Source organism: Bison bison, unplaced genomic scaffold, assembly GCF_000754665.1.
Source record: "Bison bison bison isolate TAMUID 2011002044 unplaced genomic scaffold, Bison_UMD1.0 scf7180017864035, whole genome shotgun sequence".
NCBI classification, from domain to species: domain Eukaryota; kingdom Metazoa; phylum Chordata; class Mammalia; order Artiodactyla; family Bovidae; genus Bison; species Bison bison.
Window position 1 is genome coordinate 255663 of NW_011494607.1, and position 23688 is coordinate 279350.

General features: G+C 39.2%; 1 protein-coding gene across 10 annotated transcripts in view; it reads left to right on the forward strand.

Annotated features, from left to right (window-relative positions):
* EPB41L2 (erythrocyte membrane protein band 4.1-like 2) overlaps positions 1 to 23688 on the forward strand; it is a 163956-nt gene that overhangs the window by 99850 nt on the left and 40418 nt on the right. For all 10 annotated transcript variants that reach the window (XM_010834618.1, XM_010834617.1, XM_010834616.1 and 7 more), the window contains exons 6-12: positions 1307 to 1382; positions 3247 to 3465; positions 5050 to 5137; positions 9312 to 9464; positions 9954 to 10051; positions 14242 to 14414; positions 19502 to 19674. In XM_010834618.1, coding sequence (XP_010832920.1) covers positions 1307 to 1382; positions 3247 to 3465; positions 5050 to 5137; positions 9312 to 9464; positions 9954 to 10051; positions 14242 to 14414; positions 19502 to 19674 — 980 coding nt within the window. The remainder of the gene's footprint in view (positions 1 to 1306; positions 1383 to 3246; positions 3466 to 5049; positions 5138 to 9311; positions 9465 to 9953; positions 10052 to 14241; positions 14415 to 19501; positions 19675 to 23688) is intronic.

Below are 23688 nucleotides of genomic sequence, written 5' to 3' on the forward strand. Positions count from 1 at the left end.
TTTCTCAAGAGGCAGATCAGGTGGTCTGGTATTCCCATCTCTTTCAGGATTTTCCACAGTTTCTTGTGATCCACATAGTCAAAGGCTTTGGCATAGTCAATAAAGCAGAAATAGATATTTTTCTAGAACTCTCTTGCTTTTTCCATGATCCAGTGGATGTTGGCAATTTGATCTCTCGTTCCTCTGCCTTTTCTAAAACCAGCTTGAACATCTGGGTGTTCATGGTTCACATATTGCTGAAGCCTGGCTTGGAGAATTTGGAGCATTACTTTACTAGCATGTGAGATGAGTGCAATTGTGTGGTAGTTTGAGCATTCTTTGGCATTGCCTTTCTTTGGGATTGGAATGAAAACTGCCCTTTTCCAGTCCTGTGGCCACTGCTGAGTTTGCAAATTTGCTGGCATATTGAGTGCAGTACTTTCACAGCATCATCTTTCAGGATTTGGAATAGCTCAACTGGAATTCCATCACCTCCACCAGCTTTGTTTGTAGTGATGCTTTCTAAGGCCCACTTGACTTCACATTCCAGGATGTCTGGCTCTAGGTGAGTGATCACACCATCGTGATTATCTGGGTTGTGAAGATCTTTTTTGTACAGTTCTTCTGTGTATTCTTGCCTTGTCTTCTTAATATCTTCTGCTTCTGTTAGGTCCATACCATTTCTTCCTTTATCGAGCCTGTCTTTGCATGAAATGTTCCCTTGGTATCTCTAATTTTCTTGAAGAGATCTCTAGTCTTGCCCATTCTGTTGTTTTCCTCTATTATCTATGCATATTTTTAAGCCTACTTTATAAAACCTGGGAAATACTTTTATTATCTTTAAGTATTATGATGTTTTATCACTCTCTCAAATAGCCCAAATCATTTCTTGAATGGTTACATTGATCATTTGAAACCCCAACAATGTAGAAATCTTAGATTTCTTTTTGTTTTTAAGTGTGGAGATTTGGCATCTAGAGATTCTGTGGTTAAAACAGATCTTAAACTATTATGTGAAGGTTATATTAAAATTTTTGCATTCTAGCTCACCATGTAAAGGTACCTCACATGTGCGGGTACCAGTGAACATTTATAAAAAAATGAACCTTATTATTCTTTAATGATGGGTTATTTATGGAAGTTATTTTATTTTTTACTTCATTTTTGCTTTGTCAATGATATTTTCTTTAATTAAAACTAAAATTCTCCAAACTGATTTATGTTGGGACTGATTTATACTATATGAATGCCGATTGACCTTTAAGTTTTATCTGTAAAACATCATTGTCTTGGTCAGAAAAATAATCATAATCTTTAATAATCACAGATCTTCCTTGGCTGTTCAGCTTTAATGTGAAGTTTTATCCTCCTGATCCTTCTCAATTGACTGAAGATATCACCAGGTACTTTATGTTCATATTAAAAATGATTCTTTACTTATAGCTCTCATTTCTGTGCCCTGGGGGAATGGTGGTAATTTCAGCATTAAAACAAAAATATTTATTCTTGAGTAGAGTTTTAGAAGTTTCCTGGGAAGTGAATATTCCAAAATACTTTGAAATGTTTCTAGTTTCAAAAATTTTGTTCACGTTTCTGTAATTCCCCACTTACATTCAAGTAATGGATTTTTCTTTTTTAACTGCAGCAATTTTGTTTCCTATGTTATACTGTCAAAAATTACTGGTACTTAATATTTTAAATTTTAACACTAAGATGGTTTTTACTGTGTAACCCATGTGTGCCTGTGTAATGATCTTATATTACAAAGGTGATGCAAAGGTAGAAAAATGAAAAACTTTTTAAAATTTAGTTTTGGAAGTCTGTTGAACTATGATTTTTTTTTACCCCACCCCCACCCCGCCCTTCTCTCTGGACAGCCCAGCTTCCCCCTCTACCCTGTCCTGAATCCCATGCTGACACTGATAGTCAGCTGACTTTCATCCTTAAGAAAATTATGGAGCACTTATCATTCCTGGAAAATTAAGGAGCACAAGTACTTTGTTTACTATGGAATTATGATCATGATAAACAGAGTCCTTGCCTTGCCTGACAGGAGATTAGGGGGTAATACAGGTGTCACTGAATTGGGGGATGGCTGATTCCATGTACTGGGCCATGTTTTCCGACTCAACAAGAATCCTGGATCGGAAGCGGCTTGTCTGAATGCATTGGGTAGAGGCAAGAGGAGGGCAGGGCCGTGACACTCATGCCAGGCAAAATAATCCACAGGAAGAAGCCAGCAGTCCTGAGGAATGGCAGTCTCTCGACCATCTTCAAGGAGGAGGGAGGATCCTGCCGTTTTGTTGGGTGGGGTTGGTGGTAACCTTTGCAAGTAGTTAAATTTAAGAGTAGAAATTGGGTTTTAAAATGTTACCACAAAGAGTTGATAGGGAGATACCCCCCTCCCCAACCCAGATCCTCACAGAGTATAAATAACGTGTTTCTGCATGTTATTTTGTAAAAGCCAGCATTTTTTATAACTGTATAATAATCCACTTGGAACCTTGAATGATACAATATTATGATTATGGCTACTAGTCACTGATTCCCAGATACCATGCCATGTGTTTTATTTACATTATCCAATTTTTTGCCCTTACCTTCAAAGGGAAATTGAAGTTCTTCCCATTTTACAGACCAGAAGTTAGTCTTAGGCATGTAAATTAATAGTCAGCTCTGCCTGACTCTCAAACTCATGCCCTTTCTACTGTAAACTGAGTTAGTTGCCTCTTTGGATGGGGTAAATGGGCAGGTGAGGGCTTCCAAGTATAGACTAATTTGTAATTATTATTAAAGGATCTGAGGAAAAGAAATTTGTATGAAAAGGGTAGAGAGAATAAAGGGTGGCTGACCTTAGCTTTTCTTGCAAATGCTTAAAAACTGCAGCTATTTCTTAAATTTTATTAAGCTCTACAACTTTTGAAGGGCATGCTAATTTTGATTAGTTTTAAATCCAAGGAGACTAAGTGATTAGAATTTCACCTACAGTCACAAAACTCTTTATTGTAATAGTAAAAATACACTGTTGCCAGAATAGCCATTCAGAATTTCCATCTATTACTTTGCCCTCCTGATTCAGTTTCTGTAAATAAGTCACAAAATTAGGAATCCATGGAGGATGGCGGGCTTCTTGTTACAGAAGACTTTTTGCTCTGAATTTGAAGAGTGCCATATTGTACATTTTTTTTTTCAAAGGAATATCAGAATTATGAGTGTTACAGTCTTGACTAATTGTTCTCTCTACTCTTTCTTCCCTGTTCTTCACAGATACTTTTTGTGCCTTCAGCTCCGGCAGGACATTGCCTCAGGTCGCCTGCCCTGCTCTTTTGTGACTCACGCCCTCCTGGGATCTTATACACTGCAGGCTGAACTTGGGGACTATGACCCAGAAGAGCATGCCAGTCATGACCTCAGCGACTTCCAGTTTGCCCCCACCCAGACAAAAGAGCTGGAAGAGAAGGTGGCAGAGCTGCATAAGACCCACAGGTCTGTAGACTTGCTTACTGGGGAGACAGTGGCCATGGTGGGTTCAAATTGCTTCCCTTAGCGCTGGCTAGACATCTGAGTATAGCTGACAGGGTTGATCAGTTTGCCCTTGTGAAGCTTCACCTAGGATTGGTCAAGACAGCATGGAGCACTGAGATATCCTTTCATTGTCTTTATGACTATAATACGAGGAACTGTGCTCACGGGTCTAACTGTTCTCATTTATTAGAAAAATTTGCATTTCCCTATGACATCTCCTTGCCCTATCCCAGTCTTCTCCCTTCATATACACGTGTGCACATGCACACACACACACACACCCTTGACACAAACATATGTACTTGTTTGGCATTTATTATGCATTTCTTCTGCCTTTTAATTGTTTTTATCACCATATTTGTGAAAGCCAAGGAGATAATGAAGCATCAGGATTTGGATCAGAAATGTGAGTGACAATGGACACAAAAGGAATGAATCTACAGTTGGTTTCTCTGTCCACAGAAGATGACTTTGGTTTAGCTGAGGATTATTAATTACTTAAATACCATGTTGCACTTTGAGAATGTTTACATCTGTGTGAAAACAAATGGCTTTCTTAAGCACAAGTTTTTAAAACTCCCAGTGACCAAGTTCTAACTTGTCCCATATTGCAAAATTGAATTTTTCAAAAAATTTGATTGAAGTGACTTGAAAGGAAATTTAAGAGATTAGAGGCTTTTAAAAAACCACCTTCACTGACTTGTCTTTAAAAAAATAAATGCAATATTTGACTTTAAATATTTTCTTATTAACTTTATTCCAATTTTGTTCAGTAGACATGTATCATATAGTTTGAAACTGAAATATCAGGTGCTGAAATGCCATGGGGAATATGAAGATTAATGGAAGCCTGCTTTCTAGGAGCTTAAGATTTGTTTAGTTGGGGTATGTCAGCTGTAAAATCAAGTACAGGTACTTCTGATCTTTAGTGTGATCAATCCTAGTGAAATCAAATTTATGAGAGAATTTGTCTATTCAGAAAGACACAATGACTTTATATTCTTTTATTTTTAAAGTTAATTTATATTGTACCCATTACTGCTGGGGTTTTTTCCCTAGTAGAAAAAAAATGAAAGCAACTTTCTAAGATAAAAAGGGTGAGGGGTGGAGGGACACCTCTTTGCAATGAGTAGGTTCCTAATGAGAATGCAAACAGCCGACTCATTGGAATAGACCCTGATGCTGGGAAGGATTGAGGGCAGGAGGAGAAGGGGGTGACAGAGGATGAGATGGTTGGGTGGCATCACCAATGCAATGGACATGAACTTGGGCAAACTCCAGGAGATGGTGAGGGGCAAGGAGGCCTGGCATACTGCAGTCCATGGGGTCTTGAAGAGTTGGACATGACATGGTGACTGAACAACAACAAGAAAAAATTGCTGGAGGTTGAGGGTTGAGCCTTCTTACCTGTTTCTTTGTTGTCTGCGCATTTAGCTGGACCAATCCCTTCATCCTAAACTCTAAGCTTATGTACTCCTTTCCCCATTTTGGCTATATTTGCTTTGCATCCACCAATAAGATAATGTTGTTTCGTTTGATCCTTAGGGGCTTATCTCCAGCACAAGCTGATTCTCAGTTCCTAGAAAACGCCAAGAGGCTTTCCATGTACGGCGTTGACCTGCACCATGCCAAGGTACTGGGAGTGTGACGGGGAGGTGCCTCTTTCTGGTCTGTTGGCTACAGTTCTGAGAAGGCTTCAGTTTTAAATGAACCCACTTCACTTTTAGCAAAGGCTACTCCTCCTCACCTGAGGGGCTCTGTAATAGTTCCTTGGGGTTTCTGGTTGTGGGGTGGGACCAGTGATTCTCCCCCAATTCTTCCTTCTTTTCTCAATGTTATGAGTTGATCCCTTCTCATATATACTTACTATAAGACTCACCTGATCAGCCTTCTTTACTCCTCATCCTGTCTTTATTCTGTGTCCCAGCTTTTGCTCTGCCAAGTGCTGCCTCGTGTCTAAAAAAACATCTCCTACTTAATGATTCTAGTTTTCATGATCAGGTAGTAGGAAGAGTCGGGATGGAGAGTGGGGTTGGGGGTACAAAAGATAAGGTGAAAGATGTATTTGGTTTTGAGCAATATGTCCAGAGTCAACTCAACATGAGTCGGGAACCTATTGTCTGTTTTTAAAACACCCTGCCAATCCTTCCGTGTTAGGAAGTGCAAGTTATAGGAGTTAATAGGATTTGAGAAATCTCTAGGAAAGCCCCTCACTCAAAGATATCCTCTCTCTCTTGGCCTCAGATTATGAATTCTTGCTTTTGTGTTAATAGTACTTCATATTTGCAAAGAATTGCCTTTTCCTCTGTGTCTTCCTCCATTCTTTAAATGCTTTTTGTTATTACGAGAGAAGTACACATTCATCATAGAAAATAGAGGTGAATAGAATGTAAAAAGACTGAAATCGGTTTATGCAGAAATAGGCACTGTTGATATATTTTTTAATTTTCTTGTTTTATTAAAAAAAATCTGAGCAATGTCACATTTTTAAAATGGGATTATACTATGAGTATTATTTTGTAATTTTTTTAACTTGCTCTTAGAAAACACTGCTCCATGTTAGTAAATAGTCTCTGACAGCAACATTTTTAACTGCTAAATGCTATATACTCTTAATTTTTAAAAGCACTTCCACATATACTATCTTATTTACGGTTTGGATGTTTTTATTTTCACAAAAACTACATAAAACAGAATGCAGATGGCTTGTTACACTAACTGGCTTGTTGCCTCCAGCCACATAGTGTAAAGCAGTCCCATCTGTGTGATGTCTGCTGATATATCCTGCTAGGAAGTGAAACAGATCTTTTCCACACTTCAGTGTCTTGTAGCTCATTTCTCTGTATGATGGGGACAGTCGGAGTCAGCAGACACACAGAACTAAGGGAGGGAGGAAAGAGATGTTTGGTATCCTAAAGGCCCCTAGAGCCCATGTCTCCTGTAAGCCCTGTTATTCTTGTCACACATGAATCTTCCATCTGCTGCTTTTGTTGATCATTAGTGAGAAACCAGTTTTTAGATGGTAATCCTGGAAGGTTTCCAGATTCTTGTTTTTGAAGTTATGGAGAAGGGGATGTCAGAGGATGAGATGGCTGGATGACATCATCAACCTGATGGAGATGAGTTTGAGCACAAACTGGGAGTCGGTGATGGACAGGGAAGCCTGGCGTGCTGCATTCCATGGGGTCTCAAAGATTCAGACATGACTGAGCAACTGAACTGAACTGATGTTAGAAAAGTTAAAAAGTTGCTGGTTTTGTTATAATTTCAGTTCTTACTGTGTGGTTAAGAGTAGATCACTTTAGAAAAGTCAGAATAACATGCATATATTCAATATATCATCTGGTGGACTTGTTAGATAATACCTGATGAGCAAGATATTTGTAGCTCATTGAAAAAAAAGTCTGTAGCAATTTAAAAACACCTTTCATGTAGTTTAAACTTTTGTGTGTTTACACATTTTTCATTGCCTTGAGATCATGTTTAAAAGTTTTTAATTAATATTTTATTGTCAAAAGAGTTTTTAACGGCACACTTATGTCAGGACAAGGTGGGGATGTTGAATGAAAGGGCTCTGGACAAAGGCAGACGGAAAGCACGAGAGTAGAATGATGCCTGTGAGCTGTTAACAGCAGCTCTCCTAACCTGGGTGTGGCTTGGTTAGGCAGAGAGTAGCTGTCAGAACTCAGGGGAGAGATCTGTGTGGAGAGGGCTTGACAGGAGCTGCGATTGTCGAGGACAGAGCCACCCTCATGCGACTACACGGGGAGGGAGTCTGGGTGTTAAAACCCCAGACCTTCCCAACTTCTTCCTCTCTGATCTTATCTGAGAACTTCCCATTGGCCGAACCCATTGGAAGTCGGTGGGCGTGGGATCCTGTTGATGTCCCTCGTGGGGCGGCTTCCTGAGGCAGTAAGCACAGCGGATGGAAGGAAGGAAGCAAAGTGCTCCCTTTTTATTAGTTTATTTTACTGACTTTGTTGCTGAGTGGCAGAAGTCAACCATGGAGAACTAGGACTTTTTTCCCTTCAGCTTCTTTATCTGTAATTTCTGTTCATACAGATACTGATAATTCTAAAACAATGTGTGGAACAATCAAAAATCAACTGATTAACTTGGATCCAGATTGTGTTTATTTTTAAGTCAGATAAAATAGCTTCAGTGTCCTGTTGAAAGATTACCTCACATTAGTGATGGCTTTGTTGAATGTTTCAAATGAAGGGTGCTTCCCTCTTCGTGCAGAGTACATGCTGTCTTGGGCACTCTTCCGGCCCGCTCCCTGTGCCTTGGTCAGTGATGTTTTGAGCAGATGCATCTTTTGTGTCTGGTGCCACATTGCTTGGGTACCTGTGACTGGTTCACTCCAGCTTTCACTCTGTTCCTAGAGAGAACTGTGACTGTCTGGATATCGGTGAATAAAAGCACCTGATAGATGAGATTTTTAAACCTGTTCAGATGGTTTAATGTGATATTATTTATATACATGAATTACTCACACATCACAGCAGTGAATACAGTTGGCATCAGTTACCTAGCACTATGGACTTCCCTGGTGGCTCGGAGGGTAAAGAATCTGCTTGCAGCGTGATTCAACCCCTAGGTTGGAAAGATCCCCTGAAGAAGGGAATGGCTACCCACTCCAGTAATCTTATCTGGAGAATTCCGTGGACAGAGGACCCTGGCAGGCTGCAGTCCACGGGGTCACAAAGAGTCGGACACGACTGAGCGACTCAAACACACACACAAACACCCCTAGTACTGTACTTCTGTTTTTAAAAAACAGATAAAAATTGCATTTAATTGTTCTCAGTAACAAGGCAGTTGAAATGTTACACATTTATTGATTTGAACCTAGACTATATGAGGTTTGTTTTAGCATATTTTGTGAGAATTTTTCTGTTATTAATGATTTCTGAATATGTGAATATCTCTGAATGATTTTTCATATCTTGAGTGAGATCTAGTTCTTCTCTTAAAGATCCTTGAGTATTATATGTATTAGATCTTCCAGCCCTACTTGAAATGTGAGGAGACAATTTTTTTTTTTTTTTTTTACTTTTGTCTGTAAATTTATTTGATCTTTAAAAATGTCTTTCAGGCTGAAAATTATTCTAGATGGTTATCTTTTTCACATTAAAACATTGAGGGAAGAAAACAGTATTAATAAGTTTAAGAATAGTCTACCATCCTTTGAAACATGCCAGCTGAAGGAATGTTGTAATGAGAACTAGATGTCAGCACTTAAGAGTTATTGGAAAACTGCTTGAAAGAATTCAAAGATTTCAACACTGTCATCCTAGAATAGAAACTGTCTGCGAGGTTAGTGTTTTGCAGAATATAGGCGTTATTTAACAGCCATTAGCTGGCATAGTCCATCTGAGATAAATTTGCCTACAGTAAAATGGCTGACTGCACCTTAGGGCAGGCTGACACGCTGTCCGGAGCTGAAATAGCCTCTCACAAAACAAGTTTTATCTCCCTCGCTTCAGGATGTCTAAATCGAGGTCTGTTTCCTCCCTTTTGGGTTTTGCAGCCAAGCTTGAGAACATATGAGTTAGGCCTTTTGAAGAATACTGCGTCCTGTAGTCATGTTGCTATACCTAAAATCTGGCCCCTCGAGTGAAGTATCTAGATTTAAGAGGTGTCATGTATCTTACTGCTTCTATTAACACATGTTCTGTTGCTGAAATTGAAACACAGACCCGTTAGATTGGCATTCTTGATCATGGGTTGAGGGAGATAGTAGGTTTTCCAACCTGTGTAACTTCCACAGCTTTAATCATGGTCAAATGGCCTTCTCTTGGCAGGACTCAGAAGGCGTGGACATCAAGCTGGGTGTATGTGCTAATGGACTCCTCATCTACAAAGACAGGCTGAGAATCAATCGTTTTGCTTGGCCGAAAATCCTGAAAATCTCCTATAAGCGCAGTAACTTCTACATTAAAGTTAGGCCAGCAGAGGTAAGCAAAGGCACGTAGCCCTGGGCGTGTCTAACTGGGTTTTGTCAGTGTTCTCTTTTATGGCTGTGAGCTAGCAGAATTCTTTTCCATTGAGTTTTAAGAAAATGAACTATTATTTATTCCTCTGTGGTTAAAAAAAAAGGTCAAGTCAGGGTTTTGATGATAAACTTGCATATATATTCCTGTTGGTAAGAAAACCAGTATCAGCCACAATTTCACAGAAAAGAGAAAGTACTATGCGCCTGCCACACCATGGGGGTTCGTTTTTCTTTTGAATCAGCTAAGTGGGCGAGATCCATGGATGGGCAGGTGGGAAGATGAATTTTAGTGGACATTAAAGGATAGCTGGTTTATGTCAGTGGTTGATATTTGCCTTTTTTTCAAGAGGAACAATTAGTTTTTAGTGCGATATCTGAGCCCATGATTTTTAGTAACTTCCAATCAGCTCTTAAGGAGACATGGCTGATTTGTCTTATGGATTTATTCTAGCTGGAACAGTTCGAGAGCACCATTGGCTTTAAGCTGCCGAACCATCGGGCAGCAAAAAGGCTATGGAAGGTGTGTGTGGAACATCATACTTTCTACAGGTAATTTTGAGAAAACAGCTTGGGATTCATGTGAGCAGCTCTGGGTACCCTCGAGATCCGAGGCGGTGGCAGTGCATAGAGCGGCAGACACAGCCGCACCTTACGGTTCTGCGGGCTCCCCATTCGTGTGTCTGTTTCTGTCACCTGGCCGTGCTCCTCATGGCTTGGAACTGATCTTCTGCCATGGTCCAAAACTCCAGTTGCCCTTCCTTCTACCCTCCTGCCTTGGCTGTTCTTCCGCTGTCACTCACCTTAGTAGGTTTCACTTAATTGCTCTTACCAGCTCCCTCTGCTTTCACTTCTTCCCCAACAAAACCAGCTCTGGACCTGCCCCTTTGCTAGTTTGTCAGGAGTGTTCTAGCCCCCTTAGCCCTGGTCATTGTTGCACATCAGCCTCTAGTCTCCTGCCTCTGGGTTAATCCTGTGTCCTGATCTCATCATTTCTATTCCTGTGCTGCCACACAGTCCCTTCAGTAGCATAACTATTCTCATAGACACACTTGCACAACCCTGTGGATTGATGCTATTGCAGAGCGACCGTTGCCTACATTGGCTGGATCCTCAGGGCCACCATCACAAATGTGCATGGTCTTCTTCGGCCCCCTGCCCCACTGCTCAGATGCCCTCCATCATGGGGTATGCTGATAGTAGACACTGTGGGTCATGAGTGTTCTTGGTTTCATGATCTTCTCTTTTTGTGTTTACCTAAGCATCATTTCCCTCTCCCCTTTCTTCTCTTGTCTCAAGGAAGAGGAGTCATTCCTCTGTCTTGAGAGTATATATAGCCCGCATGAAACAAACTCAGAACTGTTTCTGGTATGTAATAATGTTTGTCACTCTTATCATTATTCTTAGTTTGGTAGCATAGTGTGCTGTTTATCTACTTTCAAGACTGCTCTAATACACTCATTTCAGAGGAGTCACATTACCACTGACTTAAGTCACCAAAAAATTCTTTTGGAGAAAACTCATAAATGCTTGTGTTCAACCCTTTTTTGTTTTGTTTTGTTTTGTTTTGATTTCTGTTTCTGTTTAATTGTAGCTTAATTGCTTAAAGATTTCTTTGTGATCAGGAAATTAGTCTGTAAGCTAATACTTTGCGTATGTGGTCACAGCTGTCAGTTAGTTGGGCAAGAAAGCCCTTTTATCCTCTGGTTAATGACTTTCCCCCTTTTGCATTATGACTTATATCTTATATTTCTTAGATTTAAAATATTTTTCTTATATTTCTTGAATTTATATTTTTTGCAAACTGGACATAAGAGAAAATGCTCAAATGGAGCTGCTCATTCTGGGAAGATGTGGCCTGTGGTTGAATTACAGTTAGCAGAAGAGAACCTGCAGAGGCTGCCAGATAGTCCAGTCTCACCCTCCTCTTTGCCTCTAGTCTTTTTTTCTCCTTTTAAAATAATTTTATTTTACAGTGGCAGGGTCGCTTAACACATTTTAAGTATTATTACTGACTGTAGGTACAGTGGGGCTTCCCTTATAACTCAGCTATTAAAGAATTCACTTGCAATGCAGGAGACCCTGGTTCGATTCCTGGGTCCGGACGATCCACTGGAGAAGGATAGGCTACCCACTCTAGTATTCTGGCCTGGAGAATTCCATGGACTGTATAGTTCATGGAGTTGCAAAGAGTTGGACATGACTGAGCAAATGTTATCCTATTTAGTTGAAAGTTTTTCCTCAGTGATTAACAACTCCCCATTGCCCCCTCTCCCACCCCCTGGGAACCACCATTCAAGTATTTGAGTCTGTGAATATGACTATTTTGGATACCCCATATAGGCAGAATTGTGTAGTACTTGTCTTCTGTGTCTGGCTTGTTTCACCTTAGCATAATTTTCTCAAGATCTATCCCTATTGTCACATAATGCAGACTTTCCCTCTTTTTTTTTTTTAAGGATGAATAGTGTTCCATTTTCAGAGAAGGCAATGGCACCCCACTCTAGTACTCTTGCTTGGAAAATCCCATGGACGGAGGAGCCTGGTAGGCTGCAGTCCATGGGGTCTTGAAGAGTCATACACGACTGCATGACTTCACTTCCACTTTTCACTTTCATGCATTGGAGAAGGAAATGGCAACCCACTCCAGTGTTCTTGCCTGGAGAATCCCAGGGACGGGGGAGCCTGGTGGGCTGCCGTCTATGGGGTCGCACAGAGTCAGACACGACTGAAGCGACTTAGCAGCAGCAGCAGCAGCAGCAGCAGTGTTCCATTTTATGTGTATCCTGTAATTCCTTTATCCGTTTACTTATCAATGGATGGTTAGGTTGTTTCCACATCTTAATTATTGTGACCGTTGCTATATTGAATATGGGAATGCTCATACCTCTTTGAGATCCTGATTTCAGTTCTTTTAGAAAAATACCCATGTGTGGGATTGATGAATCATGTGATATTTCTATTTTTAATTTTTTAAGGAGCCTCCCAACTGTCTTACACAGCTTCTGCACCATTTTGTATTTCTACCAACAGTATGGAGGGGTCCTGGCTTTTTCACATTCTCTCCAGCATTGGTTGTCTTTAGTTTAACAATTTTTGTGGAGCAGGGTGTATTTCCTTTGGGGTCATCAATGCATATTTCTTATTTGAGATATTTTTTAGAAATGTCTCTTTTTTTGTAGGTACTGGTCTCTCAGTACCTACAGAGCATACTTCATGAATAGATGATGAAAATAAATGCGATTTAGTCAACTTGTTTTTCAAGGAGAATGAGCATTTGTTAATTACTGCACCGATGAGCTTGTCAATGACCCTTTTTCTCTATACATAACTGCTTTCTTACATAGCGTTCTTTGACCATAGGTGGATTGCAAGGTAGGGAAACCTAGCATATTCAGGCAGTCAGAAGGCAGTGCATGGTAAACGACTGCCTTTCTCACCTTGCCTCTGGTCCTCATGGTTGGTTTAGACTTTCAGAGCCTCAGCTTCTTCCATGTAGAGAAAGAGAATACAGAGCACAGATAAGAGCTCACTTCCTGTCTAAATGTCTTAACATTCTGGCTTTCTAATTTAAGGATATAGAGCTTTTTCCAAAGTATAGTTTAAGGCACCGATGTCTTCAGATTTTGCTTTCTCAGCAGTATCATCTGTGTCTCCTTTGAAGATCTGTTGGCATAAAATGGATGTTCTCAAGAAACACTTCTACCACCCTCCACGACAAGACTCAAGCCAAGAATGTATCAGTTCTTTTTTCATCAGTTTCATTCTAACTCATTGTATTTCTGGGTTAATACGATTGAGAATTCTGAATCGATGGGAAGCCACCTCTTGAATTACTATATGTGGCTTTACCCTAGACTTGAATCTCTCTTCATTGCTTGTTAAGCACAAGATTTCTAAAAATTGAGCAGAAATGCCTGACATACTTGATATGGTAAAGAACCCTTTAAGAAATCACACTTCTCTGGAGAATAATAAGAAAAGTTTTGGTGGAGTTCTCCCTATTCTGAAACTGTCAACTGAAGTCTTCTTATTTAATACATTCTCTGAGAGCTCTGGGATTATCTGTTTTGTTAAAATGCTTTGACAGCTTTTGATCAGGCAGTGAAAGCAAGATCATTTCGGTTGTATACCAGACAAGATTGGCTCATTTACTAAAAATGTGTTTTCACATAAGTCTGGAAGTGCTTGACATCAGTAAAGTTTTACCTCATTCATTACAGACCCGGGGTTTAAGCAGTACAGTCGCGCTGCCAATAAAGGGTGTTAGTCATCTCTGCAGATCTGCTGTGTACTTCATGCGAGAGCATCACTTGATGGAACAGATTCTTGAGTTAATGTTCTTTCCCAGAGAAATAGACATAAATATTAAGAATTGCTAATGGTAATGGATTGCTGCTTGGCACTTAAGGCTAGGAGCAAGAATTCAGGCATATGTGTTTATATAAATGATTTAAGTTAATACAAATAAATAACCTTTGGTACACACAAAGAACAGCTGCGTTTTTGCTCAGGTTGAGGAAAACATATTACTCATGAATATATGAATGAGGAGTTATTCATCTTATCATGATCATAAAGCTCTGTATATAGGAGGGTTTATAAACAGTGTTCACTTTTATTAGTGTAAGCAGCGTTTTGGGACCAAATAATCATACGTAATGAAGTGAGATATTATATAGTTTCAAAGTTAAAAAACATCCCTGAAGTCTAATTTTGTTCCCCTTCCCCCACCTTCATAGGCTTGTGTCTCCAGAGCAGCCACCAAAGGCCAAGTTCTTGACCTTAGGGTCCAAATTCCGCTACAGTGGCCGTACACAGGCGCAGACCCGCCAGGCCAGCAGCCTGATTGACCGGCCGGCGCCACACTTCGAACGCACTTCTAGTAAACGGGTCTCCAGGAGTCTAGATGGAGGTAAACACATTTATTGTATTAGGATTCTGGATTCCAGTCGTCTTTTTCTAATCCAGTGGGATTAGAAAATATTGAACTAGTTATTAACAAGACCCCTAGAAATACCTAGAGGGATAGCCTCTAGATATTTTTTTTCCGTGAGTAAATAAAATACTATTAATTACACTTACTTGAAAATCATTTTATAGTGTTTTGAAGTTGTCGTTCTGAACCTAAATTTTCTTGGCACTGTCAGAACACACAGATGTTAGAGTTTTTGATGAGATGTTGGACAGACTTCTTAATTGTGATGTATTTTATGTGATTTGATTTCTTGAACCTATTAATTAATGGCAAACTTGGGTTTTTGGAGCTGCAGCAGCAGTATATATAGACCCTTTATTCAAAGGAATGCAAAACTTCATTGCATCATCACAATTTTAGGTTTAAAAACTCTTATTAAAGCTTAACAGACATTCTAGCATATAGGAAACCATTCACAGCTTCAAGGATTAGTTAAAGGACAGTGTTCTAACAACAAGAAAGGAAATATGTATTCATCTATTCTTACACCCCAGGAGAGACATTTATAAATTTGTATACATTTTTTCTATTCGAATTCTAATTAGCTACATATTTGTAGTTTTTAAATAAATTACACATGGAAATAAATTGATGTTGCTTCCCTTCATTTTACGTATATATATATGTATATCTTATTACCCTAATTTTGGGTTAATAGCAGGTTTTCTATAAAAGAGCTGAGGTTATTTTTTTTAAGATATTTTAAAAAATGTTTTCCTTTCTACCTACTAGCAAGTAACTGGTGTGGATGCTTTTCTACCTAAAGTAGTTTCCCAACATTTTTTGGTTGCTTAATCTCAAAACATATATGCAAAAGATCCTTTAATGTTGAACTGGATAAGTTCTATTTTACTGCTGTTTATCAGTAAAAACCTATTTTTCATTGTTATTAATATTGCTGTTAATCATTCTGAAATACAAACTCGAACGGCTTATGTTTCATATAATTAGCTAAAGCAGGCTGGATATGCTAATAGATAGAAAATCTTCTCTCATTAGTGAAGGATTGACATTCATGCCTTAGATCTATGTTTCCTGGAATAAACTTAGGAAACAGATCTGGGCAGACACACAGAGATAGTTAATAATATTTGTTAGTGGACATTTTGGTATATATAGTTACTGAAGTTTCTGGAGAATCTTTCATACAATTTATGAGGCCACAGAAAAAATGTGCAATGGGATCATAAATTGTGGTTTGAATAAATGTCCACATCCCCAAATGTAGTGATTTACATTTAATGAATTATTGCTGTATGATAGTTGTTAGAGTATCTTTCAGTTCATCAACAACTGAGCACTTTTTTCCAAGTAAATCCGAAGAATGTGCCCGCTTGTGTAAATATTTCACAAGCCTTGCCCCTTGCCACAGTGAATTTATGCAAGTGCTGAATAAATGCGATCAGTGTTATTTCATGCCTTGAGAGAAATCATTCCTCTTTCTGTAACACTGTCTGTTTCAGCCTTTGTTTTCGAACTATGAGGTTTTTATAACTCATATGTTGTGAGTTTTTAGAGTTTAAAAAGAGCAGTAAAGCAGTGCCTTTTCTTGGAGGTATATAAACTGGGCTCGAGGAAACCCACCGTCTTGTATGGGCAGTTACCGCAGTGGGTTATAGTGGGTCTGTATCTGAAAACAATGATTTTCACAAGTAAAAGCAACAAACATGGCACAGTAATCCATTATTTTTCCTTTTGTGTTTTGGACACTGTAATTCATCAGATGGGCAAGTCATCAAAAGGATTATTGTGTTATTGTGAAAAATAGGAGGCTTTTCATGCCAATACATGACCAGACAGCTAGGGAACTATTTGGTGAGGGCTTATGTTCTTTTTTTTCCCCCTTCAGAGCAAAGCTAGGCTGTAACCTGGTACTGAGCTTTATTTTCCCCACCACACCATCAATATACCTTTTTTTGTTGTTGTTGTTTACATGTATTGTAGTTTCTTTTTTCTGTTTTTAAACAGACTATTTAGATATATAAATATTCTTCAATTTAAGGATTGAAAAATTAAATTTGCTAGTGATTACATTGATTTTTACTTTCTATGTGATATCTAAAGATAAAATATCAAATAAAAATCAACCTAGATAGCTATTTTAGAACAGTGAGATTCTAGGATTGCACAATAAAACCTGAAATGAGACAAATCAGTCATTGAGAGTGCTAACACCCAGGATGCATGTGAGAACAGGGAACTCGTGATTTCCCGAAAGTGGAAAGTGTAATCAAGGACATTACAGACTGGGTAAGGTCTGTCTGAGGAAGAACCATTTGGGTTGAGACTTAAGGGATGAGAAAGAGTAGAACAGGAGATAAAGATTCCAGGTAGCACTAGTAGTAGTAGCAAGTCTGAAGGTCATAAGTTTGGGGACAGCTTGATACATTCCAGGAACAGAAGGAAGGCAAATGTAGTCAGAGCTGATTAGTGATGGGGAGAGGTAGGCTGGGAACAGATCACACAGGAGCTTGCAGGCTATTGTGGGGAATGTGGTTTTTATTTTAGGGAAGCACTGAAGACTGTATGTGTTCATATGTACACATGTGTACACACTTGTGCCAGCACATGTTTACAGGTCAGTTCAGTCACTCAGTTGTATCCAACTCTTTGCGACCCCATGGACTGCAGCACGCCAGGATCCCTGTCCATCACCAACTCCTAGAGCTTACTACTCAAACTCATGTCCACTGAGTCGGTGATGCCATCCAACCAGCTCAGCCTCTGTCATCCCCTTCTCTTCCTGCCTTCAATCTTTCCCAGCATCAGGGTCTTTTCCAATGAGTCAGTTCTTCATATCAAAAGTATTGGAGTTTCAACTTCAGCATCAGTCCTTCCAATGAATATTCAGGACTAATTGCCTTTAGGACGGACTGGTTGAATCTCCTTGCAGTGCAAGGGACTCTCAAGAGTCTTCTCCAACACCACAGTTCAGTTCTTCAGTGCTCAGGTTTCTTTATGGTCCAACTCTCACATCCATACATGACTACTGGAAAAACCATAGCTTTGACTAGAGGGACCTTTGTCAGCAAAGTAACGTCTCTGCTTTTTAATACTGTCTAGATTGGTCATAGCTTTTCTTCCAAGGAGCAAGCATCTTTGAAATTCATGGCTGAAGTCCCTATCTGTAGTGACTTTGGAGCCCAAGAAAATAAAAGTCTCTCACTGTTTCCATTGTTTCCCCATCTATTTGGCACGCCATGAAGTGTACAGTGCTGTTCTAAAAAAAAAACAAACAAACAAAAACAGTCACTTGATTAATGCCGTGTCTAGAACAGTTGGAGAGGATGAGGGAAGAAGTTGAGGCCAACTGGTTAGGCATAGTCCTGGTGAGAGTCATGGTGGTTTTGTCTCAGATGGTGGTAGACCAATTAGCCATTTGGCACTGTAGGTTCAGCTCCTTGGGCTTACAATCTCAGGGTTCTACAAAGGTGTAAGACCTGACAAAAGTTAATAGCAAACTGAAATCAGTAACTGTTTAATAAAAGTATGCAGTGTGAACATCTTGCCAACTTCATTATGTAACTTTAAATTTGATATTCATTAAAATTTGATATCATTATATTTAAAACCATTTCTAGGTCAGATTTTCTCATTTTGCAGTAAGTTTCTGAGTATGCATAATGAGTGCTTAGGGACCATAATCTTAAGTTAAAGCTAAAAACTCAAGCCATATACTTTTCAAGGAAGAATTATTAAAATTTTTTAAAAGTTCAAAAAAAAAAAAAACTCAAGAAAATAATTATACTTTATGTATGATGTGAATTTGTTTTAATGTTTAATTGGATTTGGTGCAGGCTTTCCAAAGTATGAGTGTTTAAATCCATGAAACTCTTAAAAGGTACCTGAATGGTAAAATAGAGATGGAAGGAAATTTGCCATGTTTAGAAATACATATGAGGATTCTATTGGACGTACTGATTGTTGAGGGGTAAAGGAAAAGACTTCCAGGTTTCTGACTTCAGTAATTTGGTGAACGGTGAGACTAGAAAAGAAGGAAGTTTGGACAGGGTGTGTGAGGGGTATGGATTAAGAGGCTTCTTGTAACACATGAATTAGGGGTCTAGAGGTTGCCCAAGTTCAGTATGGTGGGTCACACACATTTCTGCCCTTCAAGAGCTTGCAGCCTAAAGGCCTGTCTTTATTGTGCTTCCCTGGGAGCCTGGGACCAGAGCCAACCATACTGTGTCAGGAAGATGCTTTTTATGCAGGTGAAATGACTGCAGTGGTTGTCCCACTCTTTGGGGGAGAATCTAAAGATAGAGGCTTTTGCCAGTTGCTGCTCACTTGGCCTTGTTGAGATCTGAGGCCATCTTGGGTTGCTATGGCATATGACAGAAATGTCAACACGGTACATGTTCCTGCCCATCTGTATGATAGATGAAGGGACCCAAAAGGCCAGATTTGCTAAGGCAGAAGGTTTCTATGTATTAGGCTTGCTGCAGGTCAAGTCGAGGCATTCAGGAGGGAGGTTAGAAAAATAAAAAACAGTAAATATAAATACAGAAGTTAATTCTCTAAAATCTACCTTTCCTGTCTTGGCACAATTTTGACTAGTGTTCTAATTAAAGGTTCCTTTATGGAGGAATTATTAAAACTTATTAAAGCAAACCATTTTAATAACTAGGTAATTATTTGTTGCAATAGATAGATTCAGAAATAAGTGCAGGCAAGATTAAAGAAACCCCAGAGAACTGAAGTACTGCTCACATTGTAATTCTGCTGTACTTCCCTAACTCTGGTGTTTCATCTGGTCTTAGAGCTCCTCCTACTGGCCAATTCCATGATCAGTATCTCTCCTTCAAATATCTGTGACTTGAGGGACTTAATGGGTTACAATTCAGAGTTTTGTTTTTTTTTTAAGTATAATCGTGAGTTTATTTGATTTGTTATTTTCATGATCAAAGAATCTTCTGGTTTCTATTAATTGTCTGTAAGCTGCCTATTTATCTGGAAAGGGAGGTTTTCATAACATTTTCTTGTTTAAACATCCTAACGTGATCCCTATAATCACTCGTCACTAGCTCCGATTGATGCTGTGGACCAAAGTCTTATGAAGGATTTTCCTGGCCCTGCTGGGGAGGTTTCAGCACCAGGCCCTGGAGTTGTGAGCACTGCCGTGGTACAAGATGGTGATGGCAGAAGGGACCTGAGAAGCCCAGCTAAAGTCCCACATATGCCGCTCATTGAAGGAAAGGTATGGTGAATTAGTGGAATATATGGTTTTAAATGTGTACTTAGATCAGAGGCTGTCTATTGCATTTGTTTCAGAACTCAAGTATCATTTAAAACCAGTCATTGTATTTCTCTGTTGATAAAAATTTCTGCCTTTCATATGTGTGTAGACTCTTGCTGTTTTAGACTGAGTCGCTAACCTTTTTCTGGTTGTCGTTCAAAGCAAAATATTTCAACATAAATTACTTTAATCCAAGTAAGTAATTTATTGACCTTTTGTCCATCTTTATAATCATCCTATTTCATTAAGCCCCCCAATTATAAAAGCTATGATTTGAAATTCATATTTGATTTGTTTCAAGTAAATTTTAAGATGTAGCCTATGTCTTGGTAATTTTATTATGATATTGACTTGAATATTTTGAAATGAAGAAAGATGGTCTTTATGGTTTTTCATTAATAGTCTGTTACTGAAGAAGAAATTCTCAAGCAAAAAGTAATTGTTTTGTGAATACTATGTGAGAAGATGGTGTGTGGCTTTCGGTCTTATTTGGTGTACGTGCCATAATGGATGGAGAAGTAACCTATATTGTGTTTTCAGACTTGTTTGGGTTATTTTATATTACCATGGGCAAGTGTAAGTATAGTCACTTAGAAGTTGATCTGAAGTGGCTTTGAGTCCTTCAGATCTCTTTTCCATATCCCACAGAGAAACTTTAGGTAACATTGGAAGTAAACATGAAAAAGAAATAAAATCATCCTGTGGGTTTATAATATTTCCAGAAATTTAACTTTGAAAATTTATAATGTTTTAAAACTTTTAACATTGAAAATGTTAAAGATGTGTAACATGAATTTATAAAGAACCTGCTAGAAGAGATAACTGCCAGGGTCCCGGGAATTCCTGCAGTGATAGCTCCCAACCCCAGCAGAGAGAAGGGCTCAGGCACCATGGGGGCCCTGCCTTATGTGGCAGGAACAAGTGCCTCAGGCAGAGCGAGCCATGAAATCCTTTTCATTGCTTTGTTAAAAAATCTTTAATTATCATATTCTACAAAGGATTTGGTTAAAAATTTACTAAAAATAACAGATATCACATCAAACAATATCCATCAATAACTGAATAGTTGTCAGGAGAGTTTATGATTATGCTACCAACTTATTGGAAAAGACCCTGATGCTGGGGAAGATGGAAGGCAGGAGGAGAAGGGGGTGACAGAGGATGAGATGGTTGGATGGCATCACCGACTCAATGGACATGAGTTTTAGCAAACTCCGGGAGATAGTGAAGGGCAGGAAAGCCTGGCGTGCTGCAGTCTGCGGAGTCTCAATGAATCAGACACGACTTAGCGACTGAACAACACCAACACGCTACCAGTGTACCCAGTAGAGTGGCTACTTCCATCAGAAACGGGAGAGCTCAGCATCACGGGAAGCCTCTATTCCATTCTGCATAGTTAATATGATACAAAAGAAAAGTTCTCTTAAATTCCAAGGGAAATTCTGCCTGTTTTTGGCAAATGACTCAGTGTGCCTTTTCACTGATGCTTTCAATGTTTGGCAGCAACCAGGTTTAAAAATAATGCTATCTGAGTTTCATAGGATCCATTTGCAACCAGTCAGGAAATACTAATTGAATCAGGCTATACCTGTTAAGTTGTATGTGATGAAAGTAGTACAGTTTTCCTCTTTTAAAAATGGATCATTTAATTAATTTTCTAATGATACTGTTAATACAGTCGTTACTTCTGAGTAAAAGTTTTCACTAACTTTCTTCTTCTCTCCTCTTTCTTTCTTTTACCTTTGGTTCTCCTTTGATTGTATCCGCTGTGTAACTTCACATTCAACCATGGGTTTGCTTTTGAGAACAGCCTATTTCCTTGTGCCCACCTTCACCACTCATCCACTGTGCTTCATCTCTTTCCCCAAACCTATTGCCAGTCCCTGAAATGGACTTCCTTTCTGACATTTCAGAGGAAGACCCCTTTGGGGAGGCCGATCGTATCACTCTGGACAGCTTAGAGTGCCTTTCCACAGGCGAGACGTCAGAGCAGGGGCCCTGTGATCCTGGCTTGGGTCCTCTTGAAGCCCCTCCTGAGCCTGACTGCCCCCCTGCACCCGAGAAGCCTCTAAAAGAGGCTGACCACACGGATTCCGAGTGTGGGTCCTTCTCCTTCAGTTTCTGCAGGTGCTTTCTGCCTCGCTTCCCCTCGCTCCTCAGTGACAATGGGTACCTTGCCTTCCCCAGCCTCCCCAAGGTCTGGGTCTCTTTCCTCCCCGCAGATGTCCAGCATTACATTCCCATCACCTCCCCTTCGTTCTTCCCCTCTCTCATCCTCATCTTTGGGCTCCTTCTCTCTGCTTCTCAGTCAGTGCCTTTTTCTCTCACCTTTTCCCTTCCTCTGGCTCTATCCCTCTGCTATCTGGAGGCGAAAGCTGCCTCCCTGACTGTTTCTTACGACTGTGACTTGAGTGACAAAACAGAGGAAGAGGAAGCAGTTACTGGCTCTCCTCCATAAGCTTTAAATCTGTGCGGGCAACAAAGCTCCACTTCATCTAATACCCTTCCTAATGTAGAGTGTAAACATGTGCATAAATCTCATCATGGGTTGCCCTCAAAACAGTATGATCTGCACACTTTCATACACACACACAGCTTTAGTGCATGAGAAATAAATGTAATTAAGCGTTTCCCCTCACTGATATTCATTGACTAGGTCCACACATTCTACGTTGAGTGCAAAGTTATAGGTTTTTAAAATAAATATCTGAACCATACTAGGCCACAAAAAAAGGAGAGGGGGCCCTCCATTGCCCTTAATAGTCTGATTTGGGTCTATCCATTTTGCACATACATGTGAATGCTGTTCCTTTAGGACGGAAACTTTATTTTGGTATAGAACTTCGAATACAGTGGACATAACTGATTGATATATGTTAGTAGAATTCCTTAGTGTTACTATTTCATTGTTAGAAAGCCAAGCTTGTTCTTCACTTAGGAGAATGCACCTGTGACAGTTACTCCTGATGTGTGTGTAGGTCTAATCTCAGAACCTCTTTGTCTCCCCATTATTGTAGCATTTGGGACCCAGATGAAGTCCATGTAGTTTATTTTCTTTTACTTTTTTTTTTTTACTCAAAATCATATCTGAGAGTCACTGTCAGGTATTTTTAAGGAAGATACTCTTCTGTTAGCTTTAAAAAATACTTATGAAAAATGAACCTTAGCATTTTGAAAATTTAGACTCTGTAGCCCTAAGGTTGGGTGAGACCTCTTAGTGTCCTTTTATTTAACATTAAGTATCTGGTTTGAGGATTTCTGCCCCTTATAAGGCTACCTCTGCAGTACTAAGCTGTGCTCACATGTGCAGTAGTTTGTTTTTTTGTTTTGTTTTGTTTTGCTAAATGTGCTCTGGGGACCTAGGGTCCCATATCCTGTAGGTACTATTCCTACATAGAATAAATCACAAAATTTAGAGCAAACCTAAGGAAAAATGTGAAGATAATTAAGCATAGGGGGAGAATCCATGATTCCTAAAGGTAACCCAAGGGATGCCAAAGATTGACATTTTAGAAAAATGTTGACCAAGGAATTAGAAGATTATTCTTAACAAATTGTTGAGCGATTGTATTCTGTTTTCCCCTCTTGATCAAAAGATACTCTGAGTTCCCGGTTTACCTCTCAAAAATGCTTGAATGGTTAAAAAAAAAAAAGCATAGTAAAGAAGAAAAATAATGTATATGATCCTGCTTTAAATCAAGATGTGAAGGTTAAACTATTTTCCTTTGGTATCTGAATCAATATTTTTCTTTTACGCTATTCCCTTCCATGAGTCAGTAGTCATCAGTGTTTCTGTTAGTTTCAAAGATTTATTCTTTGAATATTCAAAGAATATTCAAAGATTTATTCTTTGGGTCATTAGATAACTGAGAATTGTCCAACTATGAATAAATATGCTTGTTTGAAAAATTTTATGACAGAAAAGTGACTATAAAACTCAAGAATAGTTTTTACTCTCCACCATTTTAAATGAAA